At 40.0% G+C, this 22,926-nt stretch overlaps 1 protein-coding gene across 9 annotated transcripts in view; it reads left to right on the top strand.

The window, feature by feature from the left end:
• The window catches only part of pbx3b (pre-B-cell leukemia homeobox 3b), an 88,902-nt gene extending 76,023 nt beyond the window's left edge, over positions 1 to 12,879 (top strand). For 3 of the 9 annotated variants that reach the window (XM_024417440.2, XM_024417439.2, XM_024417438.2), the window contains 4 exons: positions 4,166 to 4,331; positions 4,934 to 5,011; positions 7,021 to 7,110; positions 12,256 to 12,877. In XM_024417440.2, coding sequence (XP_024273208.1) covers positions 4,166 to 4,331; positions 4,934 to 5,011; positions 7,021 to 7,067 — 291 coding nt within the window. In that variant the 3' untranslated portion in view covers positions 7,068 to 7,110; positions 12,256 to 12,877. Of the gene's footprint in view, positions 1 to 4,165; positions 4,332 to 4,933; positions 5,012 to 5,443; positions 5,557 to 7,020; positions 7,111 to 12,255 lie in introns of all 9 variants that reach the window. The other 6 variants (XM_024417436.2, XM_024417433.2, XM_024417437.2 and 3 more) reach the window with 4 other exon arrangements.
• Positions 12,880 to 22,926: the final 10,047 nt, after the last annotated feature.

Here is a 22,926-nt window from a genome sequence, read left to right as displayed (position 1 = left end):
TTTTAAAACCTTGAATACTTGACAAGTTTGCATTTCCTGATCTGCAGGAAAATCCTCAGCACCAAAAGAGTGTTAAAGTTAAGATCCTACATCTGTAATTCTGTTGTTCAAGATATTACCTCACTTCATGAAGCAATGGCCCTCTAAATTCAGGATGCAGTCTTACTGTATTATTTCACTCTGTCAGTATGCATGTGTGACAATAAAGGTGTGGGATTGGACGGCAGTGGTTTCTGTCAGTGTTTATGGATGTGTCAGGGGCCATAATTGATATAATCTCCAGGCAATGCTGCTGTGAGGGGGCACTCCGCTCCCAGGGCACAGACAGGGACAGGCAGCCCTCTAAACGGACAAAAGAGAGAGAGAAAGCTCAGAACACAGGGCCGATTCAGCACCACAATCTGTGTTTACCAATTTCAGAGCTCACAGTCTTCACACTTATATTCCAGGTCATTATATATTTAGGCGAGGGATGCCTTGGGTTAAGGTGTTAAATATTCATGTTCTCTGTTCTATTATTGATAATATTAGCAGCAGGATGGCCACTGAAACCACCTTCGTCTGTATAATTAAGACCCATGTTTTAGGTTTTGTTAAAGAGTCTCCCGAAGAAGACCTTATCAATCCAGTGGTATTGAGATCTTGGAAAGATCATCTATTCCCTTTCAATGACGAGCAGTGTATTGACCCGGAGTGGGGCAGAAATGTTAGTGAATTATTAACTACTGTTACATGCCCCCTCTAGTGGGTCACTGAGAACAAACCCGGTGTCGTGTTCTTGCAAGGAGTCTGCATGACCATTATACAATCGCTCCTTTTGATGCAGCTGCTGAGGTCAGGTAATTCAGTCTTTCAACTTGGCTCCCACTACACAGGGAAGTCAATTGAATGCACGGTCTGTCACAAGATAAAAGGGAATTAGTTCTGTGGATTGGGTTGTGGTCCCTACCTTACGGTGCCTGCATTTACACAATGTTTAGCTCCTCTGTGAATCACCAAAGCCAGAGTTGAGTGGGCAGGAGGAAAATGTGTGTGTGACCAGGGGAAGTGGTCCCTTAATACCCAGGGTAGAGGATGCTAACACTGCTGAGGCTGTGCAATCTAACAACACCGTACAGTGGTTAAACACAGTCATAACAACTTGTCCTGAATAATAGAATAACACTGACCAGGTCTTCACAAACTGATAAATTCAATAGAATTTCCCCATGATCTGTCAAAAGCAATTCTGTTTTTTAATTGATTGTAATACTTTTATATTTCAAGCATTCATGTAACACAATGTTGAATACTGGAGAGTTCATTATTTCTATCAATAATCAGAAGCAAATATATTTGAGAACTACTGTTTCCAGTAGAACTATAGTCCCAATAGAACTATAACCACAGTAGAACTATAACCCCAGTAGAACTATAGCCCCAGTAGAACTATAACCCCAGTAGAACAATAGCCCCAGTAGAACTATAGCCCCAGTAGAACTATAGCCCCAATAGAACTATAACCCCAGTAGAACTATAACCCCAGTAGAACTATAACCCCAGTAGAACTACAGCCCCAGTAGAACTATAGCCCCAGTAGAACTATAACCACAGTAGAACTATAGCCCCAGTAGAACTAGAGCCCCAGTAGAACTATAGCCCCAGTAGAACTATAACCACAGTAGAAATATAGCCCCAGTAGAACTATAGCCCCAGTAGAACTATAGCCCCAGTAGAACTATATCCCCAGTAGAACTATAGCCCCAGTAGAACTATATCCCCAGTAGAACTATAGCCCCAGTAGAACTATAGCCCCAGTAGAACTATAGCCCCAGTAGAACTATAACCACAGTAGAACTATAGCCCCAGTAGAACTATAGCCCCAGTAGAACTATAGCCCCAGTAGAACTACAGCCCCAGTAGAACTACAGCCCCAGTAGAACTATATCCCCAGTAGAACTATAACCCCAGTAGAACTATAGCCCCTGTAGGACTATAGCCCCAGTAGAACTATAGCAAAACCAAAACCAGCGATAGTCACCATGGTGATTACCATTATAACAATTTTTCAAAGGTCTCTCATATATTGCTAATCCAAGCTCATTGTCATTATCATTGTGTTTATTATGCACTATAATGCCATGTAGATGGGATTCATAAAAGTGTCTGGCTGTGGTGTGGCTAGGTAGTTTTCATTATGTTGTGGCCCTTGTGTTAAAACAGCGCTGCTGATAAGTGACTTCTTTATGATGCGCTGTGAGGCCCATAGATGCCATTGAACCAGACAGGTACGGCCTCGGTCCTCCATGTGATTTCATAAAGAATCGATTAAAGGTTGCTACAGCCATTACCCAGCAGCACACACACACACATAGGCAGACAGACAGGCAGCTCAACTCAGTCGTTACTATTAGATGAAACAGGCCAGAGGCTTTAGAGAGCTGTCTGGAGGCTTCTTTTTACCTATGCTTTGTTTTAGCTCTCTTAAATGTTAGCCCAAGTACTGTACCGCAGAATCATTACTGATATTAAAGGCATTATAGTTCTACATTTTCTGAAATATAACAATGCCATTGTTTGTCTTAAAGTGATTTCTCAAAGCATGGTAATGTGTTTTTATTTCCTGTTAAATATATACAGTAATATATATATATATAAATGCATAAAAGTGCATAAAAACCTCTCTCTGAGTGGTATCATTAATGGGATATTACTGTGTGTGTGTGTATATATGTATATATATATATATATATATATATATATATATTCACAGTAATATCCCAATAATGATACCACTCAGAGAGAGGTTTTTATGCTCTGCAGTGCTGTGATCTGGCTCAAAGGTTGAGACTGCCTGCATCCTCACTGCCCTTAACAGCCACTGTAAGCAGGTTAAGTAAAAAGGATGATGGCTAGGGCTTTCATTGCCTCCAATTAAACCTTGCTTGTTAGTTTAACCTCTAGGTAAACACATTAAACAATTGATGTCAAGGAAACCCTGCCAACAGTGGCTTCGCCTGAATGGTCATTCATTTTAATTGCCTAGATATTAAAGATTTAGAAGGACAGAGACATGCAGGATAGAAACGATCTGATGTCATGCAAATCCAGTTGGTTTGCGCATGCTGCAGCATTGGCGGGTTGCTGGAGATATTAAAAAGTAAGCGCAGGGGTGGAAATGAAATAAAGCTTCATTAGGGGCAGCTGCTCTTTGGCTGGTCCGGCAGAAGGCTGCAGGAGCTGAGGGGAGCCATAGCACGGCGACAGGCCACTCTAATTTATAGGCCTATTAAAACACAACCCTAATCTCTTTATTATTCCTCTCTTATTGCAGAGCCAGCCCTCACAACCTGGAACATTTATTCATTTATTTTCTTTCTTTCTACCATGAGGTTGGAACGATTTATTTCTGCCACTGTGCTGTAATACTGTAGTATTAGTCATAATGATATAATACAAATATAAGCTTTTAGAAATAGTAATATAGAAACTGCACTTTTTAATTATAGAAGCTACACTTTTTACAGATTTTAATGTTAGCATGTATTGTTGATGATAGAGTTTCAATGAATAGAGACACAGCAAACATTTTGCCCTGAGATTGTATTTCATATGGACACAAAAGTTCCTCATGAACGTTGTGTTGTAGGCCTCACTGTAACTCGTTGACCTCACCATAGCACCACAATGCCTGCGTCCTGTATTCTGCAGCCTGGCTGACTGAATGTGCAGTGGCCAGACATGGGTTTGATGCTCTGCACTGGTGGACTAAGAAATCATCTTCATGAATATTCATATGTCTATCTGTTAAGCAACTTCTACCACCAGTGCAGTAGCAAACAGGTCTACACATAACATGTCCGAACTTATTTCCTTAGGCCTGGCAATGTAATACAATCTGAGAAATGTTCAGTGTGTGTTGTGGGAGAGAAGCAGCCCCTTGTGTGTTGGTTTTGTCAAGAGACAAACAGAGAGCATGTCATGCTCCTTTCTATGATAACGCACAAGTGATTCCTGATTATTGCTTAATTAGCCTGCATACCCAGTGGACATTACTGCAGGGGCTGGGAATTGAGTACTTGATGGACCCAAACGTGACATCTTGAAACAATCACACTGCTCAATGCACAGTGCCTTGGATGCTTGACGTCTGACACCTCGGCTCTCCCTCTGCTCTCTCCCCCAGGTATCCAACTGGTTCGGCAACAAGAGAATCCGGTACAAGAAGAACATAGGCAAGTTCCAGGAAGAAGCTAACCTGTACGCTGCTAAGACTGCAGTAACAGCAGCGCATGCAGTGGCCGCCGCAGTGCAGAACAGCCAGACCAACTCCCCTACCACACCCAACTCCGGTAGGCACCCCTGTGCAGGCCCTAACTCTGCCATCCACCCCCAGCCCTCAGCCCCCAGCCCCCCATGCTCAACCCCCACTCACGCACCATTCACACAGGCAGGAGTGACAGGCACTGCTCCCAGCCTTGGGATCACAGAGTCTCCTGTCTTTGATACAGTCGATGCCAAATAAAACAAGCAAACTCATGCATAAAGAGTGCATTCTTGGTTTGTAAACCCGAGAACAGATGTGTATCTGACAAAAAGACAATTCAAAATGATGTCACTGAGGTTTTGTTTTCCCTTGACTTTTCCTCAGCCCCCACTCTAATTTGTCAAACTGTAGCTCCACTGTATGGTAGTGCATTTTATTCTAAGAGAGATTGAAAATAATAGCTGGGAGCAGTTAGAGTAGACTGTATAGGTTACCAATGTGAAATAACAACAGCAATGCACACAATTGTTAATGAATAATGGGACTCACAAATGACAGTACAAAGACATCCAACACAATGTATAGTCCAGGAGAATGACTGTGATTTTGGACTTGGCTGACCTGACAAGGGGATGTGATCTGGTAAGCGATAGCTATTTGAAGTGGTCCCCTTTTTCTTGCACCCAGGATTCCAGATGAAAGATGAAGAATTTCAGCTGGACTCTGCAGAGAGCAAAAACACTCTTTTAACCAACATGTTTACTGGTACTGCTCTTTTCATAAGCTTCTTATTGTCCTTGTCATTGGTATATGATATTTCCCCACTAACAGTAGATAGGAAGTTAGGGATGTGGAAAAAATTGGGAGCTTAAAGCGATCAGCGATTTGTTTCATGTGATTTATATTCAATTGGTTTTGCCTCCTTTTTTTGTGGACAATCTGAATACCCTCCTCAGAATTATGACATGACCACTATCCTCTCCTTATCATGTGTTTCCTTGCTTCCCTTCCTTTTGTAGTTGCTTGCTTTTTGGCAATCTAGTAACTGAGTGTAGTAGTGGGTGTTGTGTATGTACAGTAGAGTGTGTTTGTGTCTCTCTGTGTGCTTGTGTGTGTGTGTGTGTGTTTATTTAGTATGTACTCTTTCCTCATAGCCATCTATATAGTTATTCAGCTACTTACATCTTCCCTTTCCAGGTTCTTCAGGTTCTTTTAACCTCCCAAACTCTGGGGACATGTTCTTGAGCATGCAGTCTCTGAATGGGGATTCTTACCAAGGGGCACAAGTCGGAGCCAATGTGCAGTCACAGGTAGGAGCCACAAACAGGGACAGGTCTTATGTGCAAATGCACAGAGCCGTCCCGGTTTTGCCTGTGTGCTGAGCCGTCCACAGTGCAGTCTTGAAGTACAGTAACTAAGACATGCTTCCCACATTGGGCCAGCTCAGATTCCCAGTGTCCCAGTCTCTACTGTAAAAGTGACAATGTGGGCTCCATTGTCTATTTTCAGAACATTGAGAGTGTTTACTGACTGTAATTTGCTTTGGATGGAATATTCTGGCTTACCTAAAAATATCCCACCCCATTGCGATCAACAATTATTTCTAAAATACTAAAATGTATTTATTTAATCTCTGTAACTGACTAGATTGAAGATTCCCATTTTGTGAATGCATTTGGCTTTGACTTGAGCTCATGGGTTGGTGTTGGGTTCTATTGTATTGTATTCTCCCTACAGTCCTGTCTTGTATTCTTTCCTGTCTTTGTCTCATTTTGGTTGTGTTGCATTTTGTTGCTGTTGTTGTCATCCATTATGTTATTTCTTCAGGTTCAGAGACAGACATAGAGAAACATTGCCAGAAGATACTGACCCTACCGTTACACTTGTTTACACTGAGCTGCATTGGGGTCGGAACACAATCATGGTTGCATTAAGACACCATGGAGCCGTTGTGAGATATGAGTTGGAAAACGTACCTCAATGCAGGGATGGGATATTCCACTGTACTAAAAATGTTACCTTTATCCACACTGCTCCATATAGAAGACTGGAATACTACCAGTTTTCCCGGAAACCTGCCCTTTTTGTTCTCATTCTAGCATTAGCCACATCAGCCATTATTGAATGGCATGTGACGTTGAACAAAAAAGGAGCTGATTGGCTGACACTGCCATTCCAAAATGCTAGCCAACATTAAGGATGAAAAGGGCAGTTTTCCCTGAAAAGTAGAAGCATTTCATTCTTGTCGGTGTATCAGTATGGATAAAGATCAAATTTGGAGTACAGTGGAATATCCCATCCCTGCATTGAGGTACGTTTTCCGACCAGTATCTTGCGCCGGCTCCCTGGTGTCTTAATGTAACCATGATTGTGTTCCGACCCCAATGTAACTCAGTGTAAACAAGTGTAACGGTAGGGTCAGTATCTTCTGGCAAAGAGAAACATATCCATAAACATGTCAGATGCCCCCATCAGAACTAGAGATGAATGGTTTTGGACATAGTCGCAGGAAGTAGGGGTGCTGAGGGTGCCCCCCCTCCCAACAACAGCACCACCAACCCATCTTCCAGCTGCCATGGTTTCATAAAGTGCACACACCAATCATAACATCATGGAGAGATTAGTCTGGTTAACGTGTTGTCTGTGTCTCATAGTCCCTTCCCACATGGAGTAAGTTTTGTATGTTTTGAAACATGGCATTGAGCATGTGTGTTAATGTAAAACCTCATGCCATAGTGAGTTGACAGCCATGCCCACCCTCTCTCTCCCATCAGGTGGATACCCTGCGCCATGTTATCAGTCAGACGGCAGGATACAGTGAAGCTCTAGGGGGGAACACTATGTACAGTCCACACGGCTTGGACGTAAGTGTCTCTGCTTCCTCTTTATGTAGGTACCATTCTGGAGACAGTGGTTATACCTTGAGCAGACCTTGTCCAAACTGGATCCATTCTACTGCAAACATTAGTCACAGTATGTTAGTAGTAAGCTCGGATACAGTTCACCTTGACTTGCTTCCAACTGTGTGATAAAAGTAAAAGCTTAGGCAAATGAATTGCACTCATTTATTTTCTTTCTTGACCCGTTATACATTTCCTTTTCTCAGAACAAAGTTTTGAATGTTACAAGAAAAGGTTTTATGGAAATCTAGGCTGTCAGGAACATAGTAAGAATAGATGGCTAATCTGAGCTCAGTGAGCCAGGGAAGTGAGAAACTCCATTCAGCACTGCCATAGCAAATGATTGAGCTTCTTAAAGGATGAAGCGAACATGTGACACAGGAGATCAGAGATTGTAGGTATGTTGGTACATTTTCATTGCAGGAGGATAAAAGCATAGTTTAATAAAGCACACATAGATCATAGTGCAGGTGGAATAAAATCCCCCTGTTTTTGCTTTTATAAACATCTTGTAATATCTTATGTGACTGAAACCAAAATGAAATGAGTAGGCTTTTAGTTGTGTATCTATGTTTGGTTTAGCTTTTTAGAAATGCTTCAGAGACATTGTCATATCCTTATCATGATGATAAAATATGAAAGTGAGATCGCCTGCAGCCTTTTACAGACGTGAATTCCATCTTCCTTGATGAGGCCTGATATGGTGCTTTTTTGTAATACAGTGCATAATCTGAAGCCATCAGAGTAAAGATTAATTTATTTGATGAGAGAGAGCAAGAAAAGAGAGAAGCAGAGGAAGGATGAGAAATGGCTACTGACATATTTCCCTTAGCAATATCAGAGAGAAAATATTACCATTTGTTGTCTTTATGTTGCCATGGTTGGTACAGTGAAGGCTCAGTTATCTCCAGCTTCCCATCATGACAGCTATTGTTATTGAGAGGCATTTGAATATCATGAGTTTATATGTACAGTCTAAAATAATCATAATCATATACAATTTATATAAAATACATTTTCAGTAATACAAAGAGATAAACCGAATACTTTCGACATTATGAACCTTGGTCAACCGTTTCGATTATTATTTTTTTCTTCAAACTTGGCAATCACTCCAGTCCCAATTCATTGTATAAAAGTTGGATACATGCAGTTGAAGTCAGAAGTTTACATACACTTACGTTGGAGTCATTAAAACTCGTTTTTCAACCACTCCACAAATTTCCTGTTAACAAACTATAGTTTTGGCAAGTTGGTTAGGACATCTACTTTGTGCATGGCACAAGTAATCTTTCCAAGAAATGTTTACAGACAGATTATTTCACTTATAATTCACTGTATCACAATTCCAGTGGGTCAGAAGTTTACATACACTAAGTTGACTGTGCCTTTAAACAGCTTGGAAAATTTCAGAAAATGTCATGGCTTTAGAAGCTTCTGATAGGCTAATTGACATCATTTGAGTCAATTGGAGGTGTACCTGTGGATGAATTTCAAGGCCTACCTTCACACTCAGTGCCTCTTTGCTTGACATCATGGGAAAATCAAAAGAATTCAGTCAAGACCTCAGAAAAAAATTGTAGACCTCCCACAAATCTGGTTCATCCTTGGGAGCAATTTCCAAACGCCTGATGGTACCACGTTCATCTGTACAAACAATAGTACGCAAGTATAAACACCATGGGACCACGCAGCCGTCATACCGCTCAGGAAAGAGACGTTCTGTCTCCTAGAGTTGAACATATTTTGGTGCGAGAAGTGCAAATAAATCCCAGAACAACAGCAAAGGACCCTGTGAAGATGCTGGAGGAAACAGGTACAAAAGTATATATATCCACAGTAAAACGAGTCCTACATCGACAGCAAGGAAGAAGCCACTGCTTCAAAACCACTATAAAAAAAGCCAGACTACGGTTTGCAACTTGCACATGGGGACAAAGATCGTACTTTTTGGAGAAATGTCCTTTGGTCTGATGAAACAAAAATAGAACTGTTTGGCCATAATGACCATCGTTATGTTTGGAGGGAAAAGGGGGAGGCTTGCAAGCCAAAGAACACCATCCCAACTGTGAGGCACGGGGTGGCAGCATCATGTTGTGGGGGTGCTTCGCTGCAGGAGGGACTGGTGCACTTCACAAAATAGATGGCATCATGAGGCAGGACAATTATGTGGATATATTGAAGCAACATCTCAAGACATCAGTCAGGAAGTTAAAGCTTGGTTGCAAATGGTTCTTCCAAAAGAACAATGATCCCAAGCATACTTCCAAAGTTGTTACAAAATGGCTTAAGGACAACGCAGTCAAGGTATTGGAGTGGCCATCAGAAAGCCCTGACTTCAATCCCATAGAAAATGTGTGGGCAGAACTGAAAAAGCTTGTGCGAGCAAGGAGGCCTACAAACCTGACTCAGTTACACCAGCTCTGTCTGGAGGAAAGGGCCAAAATTCACCCAACTTATTGTGGGATCCTTATGGAAGGCTACCCGAAATGTTTGACCCAAGTTAAAGTTAACAAGTTAACAATTTAAAGGACAATGCTACCAAATACTAATTGAGTGTATGTAAACTTCTGACCCACTGGGAATGTGATGAAAGAATTAAAAGCTGAAATGAATCATTCTCTCTGCTATTATTCTGACATTTCACATTCTTAAAATGAAGTGGTGATCCTAACTGACCTAAGACAGGGCATGTTTACTAGGATTAAATGTCAGGAATGGTGAAAAATTGAGTTTAAATGTATTTGGCTAAGGTGTATGTAAACTTCCCACTTCAACTGTATTTGGAAGAACATTAAATGAGCAACTGTTTTTTTTGTGGTGTTTACAATGTAAGCAAGCACTCTCTTGCTAAACTATAACACAGGCCTTCATTAGTGTTCTCAGACACAGCTTGCTGTCATTTTGGTTTTGTTGAGCACCCTTTAGCCTGCAGGCCTTTAGAAGAAGTGTCAACCTCTAGCAGGCTCAACTGAAGTGTTTCACACTCTCCCACAAGGTTTCTCACTTTCCTTCACTGTTTAAGCCAGAGCTCACTTAATCACCACATGAGAATATGCTCTAAAATCCAACATTAATGACAACACATCCAACAAGAGCACCTGCGAAAAGAGGAAAATATCCAGGCAACAAAAAAACATGCTTTGAATAATTAATTTCAAGAGATGGAGAGGCCTTCTCATCCAGCAATACTCTTATTTCAATGCAGTACCGACATTGTGACAACGCAGACCAGCTATAGCTATTTATTGACCTATTCCAGGCGATCTAAATCATCAAAATACTAATTCCACCAATGAGCCACATGAGTACTAGAGCTCCCAGTTTACGCTAATGCAGACAAATTGTTTTGATAATGAAGTGCATCATAGGTAAATGAGCATACGCTAACCTTTTGTTTTGTTGATGTGACGGAGGTGATCCAGCAAAGGCTAGTCCCTGCCGCGAGCCAAGCCAAGTAAGGCTGGCTCAGACTGGCTCTCTTGGAAATGGCCTGCCCTGTCACTTCCACTCACTTCCACCTCACCCAGCCCCAGCCTTCCCTCTTCCTGACTGACAGAAGAATGTAGCGACAAGCTACTGAAATCTGATTGGACATTGATTTCAGAGTTTGCCCCCATTGGCTGAGACATAAGGCCAATTTGTTTCAATGAGTCTCATTGCTAATCCTAATATAACGCAGATAATGCCCATTTGCTTGGCAGTTATACTATATCAAAGGAGACTATGGATGGGAGATTAAGTCAATGAATTCTAATGCATCTTTTTGCGCAATATTCCAAATACCTGTATGGCAATAATCATTTTTTTAAATTATTTTTATGAACATTTATGTCCGCTTGTTCTCATAATGTATTTTTGGTCTTGTGTCTTTTGCTCCTCTTCAACTCGTCATTTACATTTGAGGTTTGGCCCAACAGAATATGGACACAGAAACACATTGAGACATTTTACTGTAATAGAAAAGTTAACCTTTCTAACGATACACTTTGTGTCTCAACTCCTCAAATTGTGCGCAGAGCAGATGCTACTAAAACAGGAGTATCAATTAACATGATTGTGGAAAATGTATGCTCAGTTTATCCCGCTAGCAGCAGTTATACTAGCGGTCTAGTTTGTTTTATAGATATGCAATTAACATCTAAAGAATTGGCAACTCGTTCTCATTCTGAGAAATAAGGTAGGCCACTTGATTTCAACATCTGAACAAAGTGGACAGGCTAGCATGCTAACAACAATTCAGCTGTTCAAACTTGTTAACTAGCAAATAGATACAATTTTGCTCAACTTTAAATATCAAGATTATCTGGCTACTCACTGAAATGTAAGCTTGTGCTTGACTGATTGTTTAAGAGACCTGTGTTCATTTTCTATCTGCAAGAAGTTAGTCAAATCAAAATCAAATGAAATTGTATTTGTCACCAGCAACGAATTCAACCGGTGTTGACTTTACCGCGAAATATATGTAACACGAGTAATACAAGTGCATTTTCATAAACAGACTTGAAAGCCAGATCACTGATTATTGCCCCAAAAAATCCCAGGTTAAACTATTTTGATGAAATAATACAATTATTACTGTCGCTTTTGGTTTTTGCAATGCTTATATTTAGTCTATTGTAGGTGTCATTTCATTTAGGTGCCCTGAATTCATTAGTTTATTGCTGACTGTTTAAAATGCAGTGTATTGACATTTAATTGTACAACAGAGCTTATTTAGAAAATTGTTCATATATATCGTGAATCGCCCAAGTGTGTAAAAATGTAGCTATGATTTTTAAGCCATATCGTCCAGCCCTAAAGGTGACACCTATTTTTTATTAATAAATTAGTAAATGAGCATTGTACACACATACTGTGTACACAATGAGAATGACTATTATACCTTATGTTTTGGTTATCTGTATTCTACTAAATATATTTTATTGTACAGAGATATCTTATTCTCCCTCACATGAAAATGTCTTGGGGAATAATAACTGGTCTTGATTACAAATAGAGGCTCCTTACAACTGCATTAGGTTGTTAACATGGACTTCTTCATTTGTAGTGATATATTATATTACTAAGTATTTAATTGTGATCCCTTCTCTTCTGCTTCCTTCCTAGGCTAATGGGGGATGGCACGATACAACTACTCCATCTGCTGTAATCTCCCCAACAGAAGGACCTGGAAGTGTGCACTCAGATACCTCAAATTGATCTGTTATCGATGCATCTGATCCCCAAGCTGTAGAGCCTGAACTTTCACTGACTGACCAACCAGAGAGGATAAACAAAACTTTTTTTTCAGAACTAATTGTCTGCTGCATCTACCAGAGTCCTCAACTCCCCTCGCAATGACTTTCTACAATGTGGACACCTGATGTTTTCTTGGTAGTTCAGTGAAGTTGTCACTCAAACTTCATCAGTCTCATGATTATAATTCACCATTGCTATAGTTATGTTTGTCATTTGAAGGGGTAAGCACGTACTGTACAAATCAAACAAGACCCAGCTCTTTATTGTGCAACATTCATTTCAATTGACAATTGATTTAAGAAATGATCTTTCCCAAGCTGAAATTATTCCCAGTGCTGAGTGTATGACATGATGTGTTGTCATAGGTATTCTAAAACGTTTTGGTTTTGAAATGCAATATATATACAGTACGAGTCAAATGTTTGGACACACCCACTCATTCCAGGGTTTTTCTTCCTTTTTACTATTTTCTACATTGTAGAATAATAGTGAAGACATGAGAACTATGAAATAACACATATGGAATCAAGTAGTAACAAAAAAGCATTAAACAAATATATATTTTAAATTTGAGATTCTTCAAAGTAGCCACCCTTTGCCTTGATGACAGCTTTACCCACTCTTGGCATTCTCTCAACCAGCTTCATGAGGTAGTCACCTGGAATGCATTTCAATTAACAGGCGTACCTTGATTTGTGGAATTTATTTCCTTCTTAATGAGTTTGCGCCAATCAGTTGTGTTGTGTCCAAACTTTTGACTGGTACTGTATATATTTCCTATCTATTTTTTTGTTTGTTGATCAATCAATTACCTTGTTTCTTGGTCTCTTTCCGTATATTGACTAACAACGTAGCGGTTCTATCACTGAATGCCAGGAGTGATGTTTGTCTAAATAAGGCTCCCATTGTAAACTCTATGGCAGCTTGGGAGAGTTACTTTCAATATTAGTTTTGCTTTACAACCACCAGTTTGAAATGCGTTAGAAGTAATTGACAATGCTAATGGGATAACTCTGTATTTTACAAACTTGCAACATATTTGACAGTTATCAACAACAAAAAAAGCATAAAAAGACTGGGGTGATTGTCAAACATAGAAAAGCATGAAAGTCATGTGATATTTAAATATGTTTTTGTTTTTGCTATGGGTTGACATAGTCATGGGTCTAACCGTAAATCCAACCAGTTATATCACTTCCTTTTGGCATGTGACAAGATACCAGTCACACAAAATATGTTGTATATAATATAGCTTAAGAGTATTTATACATCCCACGAAATCAATACACAGCTTTATTACCTCATTCAAAATCATAGAAACCAATAGATTTTCAACATTTCTATAGCTTAGAGTGCTCACTTACTACCTCTAAACAATATCACGACCATAGTTTTTGACTTTTTATTTAAGATTTTTATTTAGTTGTTTTGATTATATCTTGTAATTAACTCTTTGTTTTTGTTCATGTAATCTAATGTATATTTTAATCTTTTAAGAAAACAAAGTTGCTTTGTTGCAACTGTAAAAAACAAAAACAAGAACATTGATGATGTTAACAATAATATTAATACTAAGAATAGTGAAAAAATTCAATTACATAAAAATAAGAGGGAGAGGTGCAAAATTGTTGGTTGGTGGATTTTGAGGGAGGGTTGGGAGAATGTTGGTCATAAATTAACACCAAACAGTAAAACTGTTGTAAATACTGAAGAACATTTTGAATGTTTCTCATCTTGTTACTAATTCACGCAAAAAAACATAAAAACTGTAATGCATAGAGGTTTCAGTATTCTGAACTGTACATTTCAAGCTCTGTTTGACAGGGTTCAAACTTTCTTTGTCTTTTTTGTATTGTATGTGATTCTGAAACAGAAAAGTCATGACAAATGATTTGTGGCAGTGATTCTAATGTATTAGAAATGTTTAGTGTTTCTTTCTAACCAGACTACACCCTGGACTGAAAAGTCTTCCTTGTGGTAGTTGTGTAATTTCAAACATGAATAAACTTTTTGCTTTCAAGACAGAAATTCCTCTTATTATTATTATTTGTTCATTTATACATTACTACTAACAGTCTTTCCCCATGTACACTGAGTATAACAAACATTAGGAACACTAATATTGTTGCACCCCCAACTCCCACCCTCTGAATGGCTCACATACTGTACACAATCCATGTCTTACAAATCCTTATTTATTCTGTCTCATCATCTACACTGATTGAGGTGGATTTAACAAGTGACATCATCAGTAAGGGATCATAGTGTTCACCTGGATTCACCTGGTCAGTGTATGTCATGGAAAAATCTGTTCTTGATGTTTTGTACTCTTAAGGTAGATCATTTCAGTTTCTTTGACTTTGACATTGTCATAACCAGAATGCATTACATAAACTAATACAGTGAAAAGTAATAACATGACTGTATATGGCTCATTATACCCCTACAGTCATTGCCTAAATTATGACCAGTCTAGATACTTCATTCTATTGTGGCAAACTAAATAAATATCAACCAACCAATCATTTTTAACGGAATCCATCTTTATAAAAATTATCTCACGAATAATTACTATGCTGAAATATCACACTAGGCCATGGTAGGATTTCTGAGTGAATTCAGCCCTTCCCTTAAAGAAAGCATGGTTTATCCACAGGAACAGGCCTGCGTCAAAGACTTTAAGACTTCAGGGCTCATTTCAGGCATTTGCTTTGATAGAAATATGAGGAACAGCTTGCCGTTACATGTGGTAGGCTGACATGTGACAAGATCATATTAATAGTGCTAATTGTTGCCTGAGCCCTCTGACAAATGCAACTAAATTAATTACCTCAAGTAATTAGGCTATTTGGAGATCTGGGATTATCCCAAATCCTGGATTATCCTAAATAAACAACATGTAAACCATTGGACAATGAAGTAAGCTTTTCATGAAGGTCTGCATGGAAATGCATTTAGATGCAATGAGTTGGGTATTGTAGAGCCTGCCAATTATGAAGATTGGTGTGAAGATTAGAGTGAATAAATAGACTAAATCACCTGTCTAATAGAACATCAGAAAATTGATGATCAGAGACAGAATTGAGTACAAAATCCAATGACCCAATGTGGTTTTCCTACAGGAACTTGTCTCAAAAGACTGCTACCCAATATCATATAGTACACACCTCTTATTTCATAGGACTGTTTAAGTGGCCTCTCATTTGAAACTGTGGCTGGAAGAGGAAGACTTCATTGAACCTGGTTCTGAGGTTTCTGCTTAGCCAGCATGATTTCTTCAATTAACTGAAATGTCAGGCACTTCTAATTCCAGTTATTCTTTCTGTCTGTGGTAGAAAGGCTGTCTCAATGGGTCCTTGGTTACCAATATAAAATGGAAATTGACACCCATGTATTCCTATTTTCGTAGCAGACTCCTTGAAAATGAACCATGCATTCACTGTGACTGAAAAGGGAAGCATGCAGCTATGTTTATAGTATGAACCCCTGAAGCAATTGGTTCCATTTTAGTAACACTAGCTAAGAGCTAACTGTTGTATGCTACTCCTTTAACGCCCAAGGACCTTACATGTTATGTTCAGAGGTAAACTGTCTCTGGCAGCCAAACCAGCCAAATACTCAATTGCGAACATAGCCCTTTACTTTAATTTCACATCAAAATCATTTTACAAATGGCAAATTTACACTTACTGTACATGGTTTTAACACAGTTGCAGCCAACAGTATTTCTCATTTACAACAGTTTTCTCGTGTCCTTCTTCTCTTATACACACGTGGAGACACTAGATTGCTAATTAGAACAGGTGGTTGCCTCTCTCTTCCGTAAACAAGCGGGAACATGGAAATATGGCCGGGGGGGGGTAGTAATTGCACCTTTTGTTTTATGAAAATTCTTTCTCGATTATATGAAAGTAAAGTCCAAAGGTTTCCAAAACCGTATCACGAGTGCCGGGACTGTTGTACACAGTTCCACTCCGTCATCAATGCTTCAACTCAGAACCAAAGAGGGAGCCCTTAGATTTCTTGTTCACCAAGAAATCTATTTACTATGAAATCTCAGTTTCAGCGGTAATGGATGGATGAAATATCACAAATGTGAAACATATGGCATTATTTAATTTAGGCTAGCACCTGACAAGCTAGCTACTGTAGCCACACCTGCACTGTACATCAGGCAGTATGACCCAAGTGTGACAATAGATCATTTGCTACTGTTGTATTGATATTATATAGCTCAATAGTAATGTTACAAAACTCTGAATGAGTACTGCACATACCGTAGGAACCCTATGTGGTATGTAACATAAATAAATAACACACATTTACAAAGCTGTCAAACCTTCAAATCTAAACAATGCATATAAAAAAATATATATAAATAAAAATATTATTCATTGGGCTTTTGTATTAAAATAATCAAAAGGACCAAAACACCTTTAGAAATAATATTTGTCACAGAAATGCCTACTAGAGTATTCTCTAAGGTTCATTAAAGATGACATTTTCCAAGTAAAATTTACAATGAAAATCATGCATCATTAAATATGGAAATCCTGAATTATACTAGCAATCGGCAAGATCTGAGATGGTGCCTATTAAATTAAAGAAAGATATCATTTATTTTATTAAGGTAGAGTTCATATTCTGTTAAATGTAAATGTGAAATGCAATATTCTACTCTTGTTGATTTATTGCTGCTAGTACATTGTTCAAAGACCCATGTTACATTTCAATAGGGGACAATATTTATACGTTAAAATGTAAACTACTCTTGTATGCCTGGCTCTACTCACCAAATGAAATTGGTATGATTTAAAACATAAATTAATAAACACATTTGAAAGTGTGCAGAGAAAGGCAATCTTCCTATTTTTCATTAGGATCCTTTAATATTTCATTGAAGTACCACACTCCCATTACAACACAGGGCCTGCCTCTCCCTGCTTGGTGGGTGATGTATAGACAAATGCATTGCTTTTCCACCACACATTTTATTAACAATGTGCACAGACATCTCCATTGCAGGAAAATAGCGATGAAGCTGAAAAAGTATTGCTGTTTTCTGTTTGGTTCTATGTATATGTAAATTACCTAGGTTGAGTATGTTAGCATTGTGTAGGCTTATTCTGTTGTTTAAAATTGCCACCTGTCACCAAATAATCTACAGTAGGCTTACCCACCACCCTTACAAGTAGGTAAAGACTTCTGAAAGAATTGTCATAATACTATTTGAAAAGCATGCATTTTGCAATATTCTTGCATTTTGATAATGGGATAGTTATACAGTAGTCAGTTAATATTTATAGAGCAAATGTTGCCAGTCTGGATGTAGTCATCACTCATTACACAAAACTGCAGTTTGCCTTCAGTGGATATGGTTTTATTATAATACACTCCTCTTACTTTATCAGAACTTGTTTTGTCATACATAGCGCACAAGCTATAGACTAGTTTGATTTATTGAGTGTGAGCATAATGGGGCATGGACTCGCTATACTGAGTAGATCTGGAGTGCTGATTTCTATAAAGAGATGAGTCCTGAGTGGCCTTTGAGCTTTAAACAGTTCAGTTAATTAACATTTGATCCCACCTATCCTTGCATCTATGATGTTCATTCTCAATTCCATTTCAAAGCCTACTGAACCCATTCAACCATCTTGCCCTCCTAGATCTAGTACAACATATGCTGTTATATGAGGATTGCAACAAGGTTTCAAGTGGCCTCCTCCCGAAACTGATGGTGGCTTATCTTACCTTGTTGGGTAATGGCAGACCTGTGAAGGCTTGTGACAGGAGACAGATGTTCTCTTTACCTCTCAGCAGAGGCATGTCAGCAAGCACGGGATGCCTTTGTGCTGGTAAAGTACACTGACATCGAGTCCCAAAAATAGAAGAGGGAAAAAGGCACATTCTCTCTTTCTCCCCCCCACCACCACCATTACGAGCAGGTCATGGACTGTTCTCTTTAAATGCTCTATGTACCTAGAGCACAGTCAGATCAGTAGGTTATATTCTGTAATGGGAAGTCATTAGCTTTGGGTCTATGTGCTGTGTGTTCTCAATCCCTTGCTGTTACATTCATATTTTATATCTCATGTTTCACACAGTATTAACAGCTGCAGCTTGTTTTCACCATCTGTAGACAATTACTTTGAGTTTACTTGGCTTTGTTATAATAGCATGTTTTCATCTAGCATCTCTCTCAATAGGCACCATACCGCAATCTCTGACAGGTGCTGAGGAATTTGCTCAGGAGACACAGTGAGTTGAATTATTATTGCATTATTTAGTCTTGAAATAAACAAACAAGTTCCTTACAAACATTGTGTGCTACCAAGTCTGCATTGTGTAGCTATTACATTTCACGTGTTCAATTGTTCTGTGCAGCCAATTATTATTCATATAAACTAGCAAGTACCCCCATTGCCCCTTAACTCCAACAGGCCACCGTTAATATGTAATACTTCCCCGACCGTACGCTCTCATTTGCTCCTCACTATCTCTTTGTTCTGTGACCTTTCTACATTCACCTTGCCTTGTTTCACCTATTTTCTATCACCAGAATAGCTCAGATTCCTCAGTCTAGTTTCAGTATAATAACTTGACACTTCACATTGCATTAGTCTTAGTCCCGACAACAAGGTTATGTGACCTATAGTGTCAGAGAGCATACTCCATACTTGCCTGGAGTAGCTATTTATCAAGACAGCTTTGGGCCACCTATGATTCATAGCAGAACAAATACAAATATGAGGCTGTGGCTAGTGGCAATGGCTAGAGGCAATGTTTGTGTGACAACAACACCTTTAGTGACCACCATAAAGGCTATACAGTAGCTCTCTCTAGAAAGGATAACCATGGCACAGGACTTGTGAAAATGCACATTTTTATTTTATTTTTTATTTATTTTATCAAGGATTGATACCCTAGACCAAGGTCTATTTTACAGATGAGCCCTGAATTCCAGAAATAAATTCAGGAAGTCAGTTTGATTGTTTTTATTATCAATAAATACCTTCTACTCCTCGGTGTCTTCACGAGTCATAAACAATTGATGGTGTTTTTTCAAATTCTGAATGGTTATTTATTTCCGGTATTTAACTTCCTGAATTGACTGCCTTCAATTCGATTTGACCCCATCCTTGAAGTCCAGGAGTTTTTTGTGACCTGACCGGGTAAAACTCAGGTGCCTAAATACATACATTATTCCCAATAGTATGAGGTATCAGGAAAGATGTTATGCTATCACAAAGGCAGATCCACAGTATCAACTTTGACAATGAGCGTAGAAGCTAGCCAAGCATTGTACTGGCCAGGGTGGGGTGGATAAGGGGAGACCCAGGGCCGGACAGAAGGAGGTTGTGTTGTGAACCCTGAGGAGGTTGTTAGGAGACCACTGGCATGACCACTGGCATGATGTCATACTTCACATGTCATCACTCATCCCACTGGCACTAACAATGACGAGCATTGATACTGACCATTCATACTATCATGACAAACAAACGTGTTAATGTGAAATTCAGAAATGTTCCAAATGCACACAATTGTTTCTCTCAAATTTTGTGCACAAATTTGTTTACATCCTTGTTAGTAAGCATTCCTTCTTTGCCAAGATAAGCCCTCCACCTGACAGGTGTGGCATATCAAGAGCAGCATGATCATTATACAAATGCACCTTGTGCTGGGGGCAACAAAAAGCCACTCTAAAATGTGCAGTTTTGTCACACAACACAATACCACAGATTTCTCATGTTTTGAGGGAGCGTGCAATTGGCATACTAAAATGGCCCCGGAGGAAATTGCAGCAACCAATTGTGCTGTTATGTGTTTTTTTCGCGTTATTTGTAACCTATTTTGTACATAATGTTTCTGCAACTGTATCTTATGGCAGAAAAGAGCTTCTGGATATCAGGACAGCGATCACTCACCTCGGATTAGACAAAGATTTTTTCAACAACAAGCAAGACTCACATGATACCCTCCAAACACCCGGCAGGGCCGACATCTCAGTTATTCGCAAGAGGAAAGCGACGCAGGTACAGAGGATGAAGAGCCGGATGCCTCATCAGGACCCGCAGAAGGCGAGTAGGAAAGCTGCCGTTACCGTCAATATTATTCGCCAACATGCAACCATTGGACAGTAAATTAGATAATTAGATTATCACGAACATCCTACCAACGGGACATCAAAAACTGTAATATTCTATGTTTCACGGAATCGTGGCTGAATGACGACATGGATAATCAGCTAGCGGGATATACGCTGCACCGGCAGGATAGAACTGCACACTCCGGTAAGACGAGGGGGGTCTGTGCATATTTGTAAACAACAGCTGGTGCACGAAATCTAAGGAAGTCTCTAGATTTTGCTCGCCTGAAGTAGAGTATATTGTAAAATAATTGCAGGTCACACTACTTGCCTAGAGTGTTCTCAGTTATACTTTTCGTGGCTGTTTATTTACAACCACAAACAGATGCTAGCACTAAGACCGCACTCAGCAAAAAGGAAACCACTCACCCAGAGGCGTCGCTCCTAGTGGCCGGAGACTTTATTAATGCAGGGAAACTTTAAAAAGTTCTACCAAATCTCTATCAACATGTTAAATGTGCAACCAGAGGGGAAGCAATTCTAGATCACCAGTACTCCACACACAGAGATGCATACAAAGCGCTCCCTCGCCCTCCATTTGATAAATCCGACCACAACTCTATCCTCCTGATTCCTGCTTACACGCAAAAATTGAAGCAGGAAGCACCAGTGACTCGGTCTATAAAAAAAGTGGTCAGATGAAGCAGATGCTAAACTACAGGACTGTTTTGCTATCACAGACTGGAAAATGTTCCGGAATTCTTCTGATGACATTGAGGAATACACCACATTAGTCACTGGCTTTATCAATAAATGCATCAAGGACGTCGTCCCCACAGTGACTGTACGTACATACCCCAACCAGAAGCCATGGATTACAGGCAACATTTTCACTGAGCTAAAGGGTAGAGCTGCCGCTTTCAAGGTGCGGGACTCTAACCCGGAAGCTTACAAGAAATCCTCCTATGCCCTGCGACGAACCATCAAACAGGCATCACTACAGGGCTAAGATTGAATCATACTACACCGGCTCCGACGCTCGTCGGATGTGGCAGGGCTTGCAAACTACTAAAGGGAAGCACAGCCGCAAACTTCCCAGTGACACGAGCCTACCAGACGAGCTAAAACACTTCTATGGTCACTTCAAGGCAAGCAACACTGAGGCATACATGAGAGCATTAGCTGTTCCGGACGACTGTGTGATCATGCTTTCCGTAGCCGGCTTGAGTAAGACCAGGTCAACATACACAAGGCTGCGGGGCCAGATGGATTACCAGGATGTGTGCTCCGAGCATGTGCTGATCAACTGGTAGGTGTCTTCACTGACATTTTCAACATGTCCCTGATTGAGTCTGTAATACCAACATGTTTCAAGCATGGCCGGGTGGTGCCAGAATAACAACAACCTATCCCTCAACGTAACCAAGACTACGGAGATGATTGTGGACCACAGGAAAATGAGCACCGAGCACGCCCCCATTCTCATCGACGGGGCTGTAGTGGAGCAGGTTGAGAGCTTCAAGTTCCTTGGTGTCCACATCAACAACAAACTAGATTGGTCCAAACACACCAAGACAGTCGTGAAGAGGGCACGACAAAGCCTATTCCCCCTCAGGAAACTAAAAAGATTTGGCATGGGTCCTGAAATCCTCAAAAGGTTCTACAGCTGCTACATAGAGAGCATCCTGACCGGTTGCATCACTGCCTGGTTCGGCAATTGCTCGGCCTCCGACCACAGGCACTACGGAGGGTAGTGCGTACGGCCCAGTACATCACTGGGGCTAAGCTGCCTGCCATCCAGGACCTCTACACCAGGCGATGTCGGAGGAAGGCCCTAAAAATTGTCAACGACCCCTGCCACCCCAGTCATAGAATGTTCTCTCTACTACCTCGTGGCAAGCGGTATCGGAGTGCCAAGTCTAGGAAAAAAAGGCTTCTCAACAGTTTTTACCCCCAAGCCATGAGACTCCTGATCAGGTAATCAAATGGTTACCCAGACTATTTGCATTGTGAGCCCCCCCCTCCAATCCCTCTTTTTACGCTGCTGCTACTCTCTGTTTATCTTATATGCATAGTCACTTTAACTATACATTCATGTACATACTACCTCAGTTGGCCCGACCAACCAGTGCTCCCGCACACATTGGCTAACCAGGCTATCTGCATTATGTCCCAACACTCGCCAACCCCTCTTTTATGCTACTGCTACGCTCTGTTCATCATACAGTATATGCATAGTCACTTTAACCATACCTACATGTACATACTACCTCAATAAACCTGACTAACCGGTGTCTGTATACAGCCTTGCTACTGTTATTTTCAAATGTCTTTTTACTGTTGTTTTATTTCTTTACTTACCTACACACACACACACACATACCTTTTTTTCTCTCGCTCTATTGGTTAGAGCCTGTAAAAAAGCATTTCACTGTAAGGTCTACTAC

This window comes from Oncorhynchus tshawytscha, linkage group LG04 (genome assembly GCF_018296145.1).
Source record: "Oncorhynchus tshawytscha isolate Ot180627B linkage group LG04, Otsh_v2.0, whole genome shotgun sequence".
Lineage (NCBI taxonomy): Eukaryota > Metazoa > Chordata > Actinopteri > Salmoniformes > Salmonidae > Oncorhynchus > Oncorhynchus tshawytscha.
This window is presented reverse-complemented; position numbering and strand designations above follow the sequence as displayed.